The sequence below is a fragment of the Galeopterus variegatus genome, unplaced genomic scaffold, assembly GCF_000696425.1.
Source record: "Galeopterus variegatus unplaced genomic scaffold, G_variegatus-3.0.2 Scaffold541, whole genome shotgun sequence".
NCBI classification, from domain to species: Eukaryota; Metazoa; Chordata; class Mammalia; order Dermoptera; family Cynocephalidae; genus Galeopterus; species Galeopterus variegatus.
In genome coordinates this window covers 212119-222472 of record NW_007726652.1, presented here as the reverse complement: position 1 = coordinate 222472, position 10354 = coordinate 212119, and the positions used below count along the sequence as shown (strand labels likewise).

Sequence of the window (10354 nt, the reverse complement as noted above, 5' to 3'; positions counted from 1 at the left end):
CCAAAGGTCCAGGAGAAGGTTGCTGAGAGCTCCTGGTTCCTCTGTAGAAATTAGAAAAAAAATGCCCCTTCCCACAAGAAGGCAGGCTGGATATCAACTCCCATTCATCCCTCAGACCCATGTGCCTGTGCAATGAGTCACCTGGGGCCACTGAGAGGGGAGTACTGCTCACAGGTGATGTAAAAAAGAGTGAGAAATCACCCAGGCCTGTGAACTGCATCTACTGTTAAATTTTATGCTTAGACTGCCTGCCCATCTCACAGAAATCAATTTGCCTATGATCTGAGAGAAGCAGAGTTAATGGTCCAGCCAAAATTTTCATGTGTACAGACACCAGCAAAAGTTCTATTACTCTCTGGGATACAGTGTTGTCTTCCCCTTTTCTTCTAGTCTTCCTCTTATCCAGTCCCCAGTAAGAGAAACCATGGATCTATCTTTGTTTTTCTAGTTAGAAAAAAAAATGTATTCAAGTTAGTGAAAATACATTATGCCTTTGTGGCTAGCTCTAGCAGGCCCACCGAAGAATCTCAGTAAACACAGCAAAGCATCACTGGATACTTTATATACACGACCTCTGAATTGTACAAGAACACCACTGGATTAGGAATCAGAAGACTCTGGCAGAAGACTTTGCTGCCAAAACCATCTGTATATCTCTGGAAAGTAATTAACACGAACAAGTCTCTAGGTCTCAGTTACAGTAATAACAATAACTGTGATTGCAACAATAACAATCGACATGCACTGAATGCTTACCATGTGCATCTTATGTGTGGTAACACATTTAACCTTTACAGTAAGCTTATGAGATGCCGTTATTGTCTTCACAGATGCAGAAACTGCCACAAAAGCATAACGTATTTTCACTAACTTGAATCCATTTTTCCTCTAACTAAAAAAAAAGATATGACCATGGTTTCTCTTATTATAAGAGTCTGGGCCTGAGAAGGTTAAGAGGAAGACCACGGGACAAGACTGAGAGGCAGTGAGGCCTCTCAAGTTCACACAGTGAAATGAGGAGGTGGGATCAGATGACCATGAAAGTCCACCCAGTTCAAATGTTCTCTGTAATTCCACTTGACAGAAAGGTGAACAAATACCAAAACTGCTTATCAGATTTTCTAAGAGATTATTACTCTTAGAACAATACTTGTTAGAAATGTTCAATTTATCACATTTTATGTAATTTGATACTATATAGCTTCACATGCAGCAAAGATAGTTAAGGATTTACTTGAAGAGTATGCCACCAAAAAAGGGTGAAACTTTTGCCACCTGATTTCATCCCTGTACTAAATTTCATTGAATGGCCTTATCAAGTACCGCAGAGATGTCGGCTACACAGGAACTAACTTGGAATAGTACAGTGAAATGAAATGTACACCCTGGGTGATCAGCATTTCTGACACAAGTTTAAAAAACGAACTATATGCTTTAAACCACCTTCCCAAGAAAGCCAAAACCTTTGTACTAAAAAGAGAGTTAGCAGAGAGAAGTGATGTTAAACTCCTTGTCCTCCCCTGCATGCTCATACCTACAGGTATGTGAAGAATGGTTCATAACTGATTGACTTTTACCCTGCACAAAACACAACTAAATACTAGACTTTGAGACCAATCAAATTTTCTGAGCTGTCTCCTCTACAATATATGATATAACTTAATGCTTGATCATCCAGGACCACGTGTCCAACGTGAGCGCTTCTGTTGAGTTATGTGTTCTATATCCTGTCAAAATGCAAACGATGAAAACAAAAGTTTACACATCCCCATTTGGAATGATAAGCATATTTGGAAATAAGATTTGAAAATCTTCAGATTGTTAACTACCCATGTCAGGGATTTCAAATTAAAAACTGTAATATATTTACACCTAAGAAAGGTTTTTGTTTAGGTTATTAAGAAAAGTTCTTTTGACCCAATTTAGAATATTTTACTTATTACATTCTAACATTTATGTAGGTGACACTTCAAAAACCATCTCAATACAGAAACTGTCTAAAGAATTCTAGAGTATGGAGTATTCATTGCTTTAAACATGTTAGAAGCAGTTAAATGCAGATTTTACTGTAACCACTATGAGGAAAAATATTTTTGAAAGAAAAGAAACATCAAAACACTTTAGACAAAATAAACTGTCTAAAGAATTCTAGAGTATGGAGTATTCATTGCTTTAAACATGTTAGAAGCAGTTAATGCAGATTTTACTGTAACCACTATGAGGAAAAATATTTTTGAAAGAAAAGAAACATCAAAACACTTTAGACAAAATAAATTATAGGTATATTCAAATTATGGATGAATCTTCGAAACATAATATTTAGTTAAAAAAGCAAGTTGTAGCAGACCACAAACAGTATGACTGCTGACCATAGTTTCCGATTTGCCCAGGACCTTCTTGGTTTGTGCCTGTTATCCTACTGTAATTATTAATAGCATCCCTTTACATGCTCAAAAGTATGTCAGCTTGGATGATAAATTATACAGTCATCTTAAACATGATAAATTTCTGCAAAGCTAAAAACTAAATAAAACTAGCAACATGTACTCTATGAATGATTGTAATAAAATTCTAAAATTAACGCCAAAATCAAAAATCGAAAGAATGATAAAAAAAATATCCAAAGAACATTTGAGGCAGGGGAGAGGTATAGAGCTTGGGATGAGAAAGGAACACACAGGTAAACACAACAGCACTGGTAGTACTCCGATTCTTAAATGGGATGGTAGGTTCATGAATATTCATTTGACAGTTATGTTCCCTAATAATCATGTTACATATGTTTGTTTATATATAAATACAAGTATATAAACATCTCACAATACACTTTTTTTAAAATGTAAAAGGGGTAAAATGGTAAAAAGGGGTAAAACTACCACCCATGATTTTTTAAGGATAGAATAAATTATCGGAGAATTTATTAGCAATTCAATATCCATTCTGATAGATTAGTTGAAAGTGCTTTCTGGCAACCATCTATATCACGTTAGCAAAAGTTACACAGAAAAAAATTACATCTAGTTTGGTGATCAAGGAAAACTAGTTGCTTGGTGAGTTTGAATAGGTGAAGTTTGATATAAGAAAGCTGAGTGAGGATGAGGCAATTGACAAATAGATAACCAAACAAATACATAACCCCAACAACATAAAAAAGGAGGCAGAAGACACAAAAGATGTATGATGACTGAAATAACTGAACACAAGAGGTAACTGGAACATGAACTCTTTTATCAGAGAGAAGGTCAAGTTTATACAATAACAATGCCTCGAATGTGTTCTGGCACTTGCCAGTGATGGAATATGGTCAGACATTGATAAGAACAAAACCTAAAAATATTTTAGATGTCATGTGACATTAGACTACAGTTAGCAACAATTTATTGTATGATTTGTTAGCAAGAAGAGAGGACTTTGAATATTCCCATCACAAAGAAATGACAAATGTTTGCAGTAATGGACATGCTAATTAGCCTGATTTGGTCATTACATGTTGCATACATATACCCAAATATCACACTGAGCCCTATCGGGCCTTAAAAACTAACGCCACCTTAAGTGACATTATAAGCGGCGCCATTATGGGCCCACAAGGGCGTATTAACGTGGCAGCCTAAGACGGTGCCGGGAGGAAGTAGGGTGGGGGTGTTTGTGGGAACCTTGCCTTAGCCCTTATTGGCCAAATACGCGCATCCGTGCTTGTGAACACTGCGTGATTGCAATAGCCAGGCATTGAGACATGATGCATGCCCTTGACCTTTAAGCTGATAGGATAATGTTAAAACCTCCCCTCCCCATCTGCCTATAAAAGCAAGTGCTTGTGTGATAATAAATGGAATGGCTCGACAGAACCCCCGCCACATCTGAGTGTCCTTTAACTGGGCTGGTTGGGGCCGGCGGCTGTGCTCACCTCTCTTCACGGCTCTCTTCCCCTGTCTCCTTCCAAAGGGGACAGAAGGGAAAGAGGAATCCGGGCCATTCGCTCGCCCACCAAAACGAGGCTAGGGCTGTTAGGGTCAGCTGGCGGCGGACCCGACAGAGCCCCATAAATATGTACAATTATTATATGCCAATTAAAAATGATTTTATTTTTTTAAATTTAAATTTAAATTTTATTTTATTTTTATGGTGGCTGGCCAGTAAGGGGATCCAAACCTTCAACCTTGGTGTCAGAATGCTGTGGCTAACCAGCCAGCACCCTGGTCCCCCCACTTCTAAAATTAAAAATTTAGGAAAGAAAACCCCTAATAGCCAGTTAGCTTATTCATTAAACACTTGAATAAAGAATTCCCAGTAATTAAAAAAAATTTTTTTAGAAAATAACTGCCATGATATATATTATATAGAACCACACAAAATAAATCCATAAAAGTCAACAATCTCACTTCAGTGGCACTTATCAACAGGAGATCTTATTTAACAGAATTATTACAAAACTTATGCTAAGAAAATGAATAATTTTGTGTTTCTGGCATCATTTAAGGTAAATATATGAACTAAAAATATGAAAGTGGTCACTTTATTAAATGGGTGGTTATATTCATCTTTACAAATAGGGATTCGTGCACTTTGGTGTGAATTCAGTTATATCCCTAGTACGTGGTCCCCTCACTAGGTTTTTAAATAGTAAAATAAAACAATGAAATGTGAGTTACTGTTGATGAACACTAGATCTGTTACTATTACCAAGTAAAATAATAATTATTAAGAAAGCAAATACCTGGAATACTTGCAGGAGAAATTGGGCCAGATCGCGACTGGTTGCTTCCTACAGGAGAGCCAACGGGAGAAGGTGATGGCCCCCCCGGGATGCTGGAGAGATGGGGGGACGCGTGTGGAGAGAAGGGCGACTGGGCCGGGTTGCTCTGCTCCCCTTGGCTGCTCGTGGACCCAGATGCACTGACGGCTGAGCTTAGAGTTGCTTCTGTTCCCGTGGGGAGGTCATCGATGGAACCAGACAGGTCCTGAGAAAGAAAGAAAAGGCATATATAAATAGAGTATCACATGAACCAATATCTAATGAAATGACTACTTGAAAATCATAACCAACCCCCTTCAGAGATGAAGTTTTTCTGGGTAATACCCAAATTCAGAGCATGGCCACTTTTTATTAGAATACTTTAATAAACTCACTCATGGTTGAACCCATAAGACTGTGGCTATCTCCTAAAAAAAACATGAGGACAGTTGTACCTCTCTTTCATAAAACCGTCCTTGTACAGTTTTCCTTTCAGCTGTCAGCACCTAGTCTGTCAGTCCTGTTGAAGTGCCATACAAAACAGAGAGGACCCTATGTGGTGACTTACCGTATGAATGGAATGCCTGATTCTTAAAATGATTACTTCAATAAACTAAAAATCGACAGGCTTTGGGTCCTTTTATTTAGATTTCCACATTGGAGGACTGTTTGAATTTCAAACTAGGATATTCTATTTTCTATTCAAAATTTTATATTCACGATGAATAAAAGATTTTATTAAAAAAAAAAAAAACAGTCAAAATTTTAGCCAAACTTTGTGGTGAGAAATTCTTACATTTTAAGTAACTGCAAAGTGCCATTATAATAAAATTAGTGATATGTGTATTTTATATGATACTGTGAAAATAAATCCTTTTGAAGTTATGTTGGCAGTCCTAATGTTATAACTTACTTTTTTTTTTTTTCCTTTTTGTCTTTTTTCGTGACCGGCAACGGATCGCAACCCTCAGTGTTGCGCCCGTACCGGACTGGGACCGGCTACGGGATCGCAACCCTCGGTGTTGCTCCCACACCTCGCTCAGCCAGTGAGCGGCCGGTCTGTATGTGGGATCCGAACCCTCGGCGGGAGCGCCGCTGTGCTTCCCAAGCGGCGCACTGTAGCAGTGCGCCACCGGGCCGGCCCCTACCTTACTTTTAATAACAATTTTATGCTGTTAATACCATCTGAGCCAGTTATTAAAATTCCCGTTTGACCCATACAGAAAACTGAAACACAGAGAGTCAAAGTTATTGTTGAAGGTTACACTACTGAGGACAGAACACAGGTGCCAAAGATGATAAAGGGAAGATGAGAGGAGGGAAAGGAGGAAACTCTCCTGCACCCTCACCAGAATGTGAGGAGGACGGTGACTTTCTCTTGGCCGTCCTCACTGCTTTGCCCCCTGACCCAGGATGGGGCCACCAGCAGCAGGTGCTGGGGATGTGGGTGCAGAACTGCAGTGCCACCCACATCACCAAGTCCGCAAACCGCCAAGAGCAAGGCACTGAATGAGTCCTGATGGCTGAGCTGCAGTGTGTATAAAAGATATTTGTCCTGGTAATCCAAGACTAAATACTGCAGAAAGGAATCAGAAACACCCGGGTATGATACCATCTACAAGGCATATTCAATCCTAATAGATACCCTCCACTCATTAAATTTTTTTTTTTTTCCTTTTTTTGTCTTTTTTTTTTTTTTTTTACTGACCGATAACAGGATCGCAACCCTCGGTGTCGCGCCCGTACCGGGGACTGGCAACGGGATCGCGACCCTCGGTGTTGCGCCCGCACCGCACTCAGCCAGTGAGTGGGAACTGGTCTCCACATGGGATCCGAACCCTCGGCGGGAGCACTGCCACGCTCCCAAGCGGCGCACTCTCCAGTGCGCCACCGGGCTGGCCCCACTCATTAAATTTTACTAATGTTTAATTTTATCTCACTTACTACTGGGACTTCTGAAACTGGGGCTTTGAAAGCTGGTGAAGAAAGATGTTTAAGATTCTAAGAATAAATCTAGACAAGAAATTATAAAAGGGGCAAGGTAAAGCAGACCTGGTTATAGCTCTTCTGGGTACCCTAAAATGTCACAAAGCAAACTCGGGATTAGGATCCCAGTCCCCTGCACAGTTTATCTGTTATAGCATATAAATAACTTTTTTTTAACAGCAAAACTGTCAATGATTATAAAATACATTCTAAAGTATAGTTGATGGGAACCTCACAAAAAAGATGAATGTTACAGAAAAAGTGTCTGGTGCTAAGAAGAATAACATCTTTCTAAGTAGAACAGAATCTTCAATGCTGAGTAATTTTGCTTGTGAAAAACAACACAACAGGAGCAGGGTAGATTGAAAATGTCATGTCTAAAAAGAGTATCATCAAATAGCCAATATAAAATGGGGTATATTCAATCAGATGTTCAGAATTCAGAAATAAAAAATATAAACATTTTTGCCCAGGACACATACACATATTCAGCTGGTACGACTCTGTATTTGACTTCATTATTGGGTTCAACAACAGTCCTATTTAGAGGTTCTGATTTGAATGCAACTTTTGTGAAGCCAGGTAGAAACAGAGGAAGGTTATTAAAGCAAGTAACATGCTACATACAACATAGTATAGTCAAACTCCAGCAATCAAAGCAATTACTGGAGATCCTCAACATAAATCTTAGTACAATAGGTGTGTACACATGCACACATGCCAATGTGCTACAAGAGAAAACAGGACATGGTTTCAGTGCTCTCCGCCACACCCCCAGGCTGCATCACTGTGCATGGCCTCAGAGGTGGGGTAGGTGTGGGGTTGGGAAAGAGTGGTTGCATCTTAGATAATTCTTCCACTGTTTGCCTCTGTTGAGAAAACAGAATAATTTAATCAGGCCCCCTTGCCTTAGGTCTGGTTGTGGGTGGTGCAGTGTATTCTTTGGAAATAAGTTGTGTGTGGGTAAAGTTAGTGCGCATGTGCAGCGCCATGACTTGGCTGGCGCTGACTGCCTCAGGCGTCTGCCGCGTGGGGCCATGCTCTCAAACCTATGGCTCTAAGGACCTTTTGGCCGGTTACCTAGCTCACAGACCTGCATGTGAGGGGTCTGGTGACCCAGCCTGGCATGTGAAGGGTTTGTGACCCTGTCTGGACAACAGGCTTGAGGGGTCTGTGAGCTCCAGACCAAGCCCTAGCTTGACAATTGGCCCAGTTGGCAGGATTATGAGCAGGTAAAAGAGCCCAACAATTGGTGTAGTCGGCAGGATTATGCGCAGGTAAAAGAGCTCGACAATTGGTGTAATCAGCAGGATTATGAGTAGGTAAAAGAGCTTGACAATTGGCCCAGTTGGCAGGATTATAGGCAGGTAAAAGAGCTCGACAGCCTCCAAGGCATTCCCCTCCTAGCCTGATGTAACCAGCTTAGAAAAACAGAAAGGGACACACCAGCAATGGCTCTTTAATGCAGGACATTGCAAGCCATGGCCTGTGGGCTAAAACTGGATCCTGTTTTTGCTCTGCCCACAAGCTATACATTTTCAGACGACTAAAAACAACTAAAAGAATATTGTGTGACACATAAAAAATATATAAAATTCAAATTACAGTGTCCATAACGTTTTACTAGAACATGACCATGTCCATTCCTTTAAGTATTGTTTGTGGCTGCTTTGGATGGCAACACTAGAGCACTTGTGACAGAGACCATATGGCCAAGGAGGCCAAAAATATTTACTATTTGGCCCTTAGAGAAAAAGTTTGCTGACCCCAATTAAAGAACCACATAAACTAGTATCATCTCTACTGCCTGTGCCTCTTCCTTGGGGGGGAAATATGAATTAAGACAGGCCTCAGCTGAACTGCACAATGACCTTACTATACATCTTGATTTGTACAAGTTTTAACAAGAAAGGAAACCTAGTCCATTACTACGTCCACCTGAAAAATACTGAGTGAGAACCAGATGTCATCTTTACCTTTTTTTGAAGGTATCTGCCAGTAAGGATGTGCGTTAGCCTCCACAAGTTAGAATCTCATATGATACCTAACAAATGGATGTTACTAATAAACAAGGGTCAATCAGACAAGAATCAGTTGTGAGGAAATATGCTTTTCATGCTTTTTAGAGAAAAAAAATGGTAGATAACTGGATATAAAAGCATTTTCTATTATAATACATATGGAGGTAAACATAGAAAAGAACGTAGATTCAACTTTTAAAAAATCATCATTGTTAAATAATTTTATGTAAACCTTTCTTTATAAAAAACAAAATGTTACTTTGAAATTTTTGTAATTCTCTGCATGACCTACAAATTCCTTCCCTGTCCTCCCTTAAAATTCCACGTTTTGGTTGAAAGAGTCACACGTTTTGGTTGAAAGAGTCACACTTCATTTGAGCTGCAAAAGCATCAGAAACAATTCTGTTATTCAACAAGCTGATCGAGGAACTATCAAGAGGAAAACATGAAAACGGTGGCTTTCTTTGTGTTCACATGTCATCAGAATTTCAGTGCTGACTAGACCTCAGTGTAACAGAAGAGTAATAAAAAGATATAATTATGATATTACTGTTATACACACACGTAACTTTTATATGTAAATTATACAGAAATATTCCCGCCCTGCACATACACTTAGGATATCCATATGTAGAGCTATCTTAAAACATGCTAATAAAAGAAGTTCAACAGCGGTTTAAGCATTCAGCCTAGTTAACAAAGAAGCTCTGTAACTAATGCTCCTCTAGAGAACAATTTAGTCAGCAGGGCACCAACTCTATTCTTCTTTTATAAGTACTATCAGATCTACGATGCCTGCAAAGAACAGAGAGATCTCACTGCATCTCATGCTAACCAAGGCACCTTCAAGCTACACTGCTTCCATTTATCTTGCCGGAAAGCTGGCAGGTAAGGTAATTGCAGTGAGGACTCTTTTAAGGGCTGGAGTCCTCCTGCCCCATAGCATCACTTAAATCCTTCTTTTTTTTGTAGTAATTGGTAAGGCAATGACTTCATGGGCTCATGCATAGTAAAATCACTATTTTGCCATCGTCATTTAATTTGGTAAAATTTTACTATCGAGTTGGGTTTTTAATATCTGATATCACTTAGACAGAATACTGAATATTTTCCAGCACACCAAAAATAATGTAACTCCTATTATCATTGGTTAATTTGTTTTTTTTTTTTTTAAATCATTGTTTCAAAAACCGAAACCCACAAAGCTGTTTTACTTTAAAACTTAACTTAAATCAAAGTTCTCTGAAAAGACACCCCTCCATTCTCTCTGCCCTGGTAAAATTTCCATTCTAACCCAAGTGACAAATACAAGGGATTTCACTGTGCTTAGAATGAAATACCACCAGAGAGCAGTAACAATCTTATCAGATTATGACACGAGAAACATTTATGAATTAACATACAGCACAAATATGTTCCTGATTCGATACATTGGGACAAGGTTGGGTAGGGCAGTGAGAGAAGAAATATATATGGGAACATGCCACAAGGAAGGCACACAGGAAGAATTTTTAAAGATCTACATATACGTAAAACAGACATAATAACATCAAGTATAAATATTCCCTCATGTCTGTATATTGTCTATGATCTTCCCTGAAAATATTTTACA

The 10354-nt window shown here is 39.2% G+C and overlaps 1 protein-coding gene across 1 annotated transcript in view; it reads right to left on the bottom strand.

Moving 5' to 3' along the window:
• Window positions 1-10354, bottom strand: part of ARID1B (AT rich interactive domain 1B (SWI1-like)) — a 276990-nt gene that overhangs the window by 114368 nt on the left and 152268 nt on the right. Inside the window, exon 2 of the mRNA XM_008569895.1 lies at window positions 4718-4961. Coding sequence (XP_008568117.1) covers window positions 4718-4961 — 244 coding nt within the window. The remainder of the gene's footprint in view (window positions 1-4717; window positions 4962-10354) is intronic.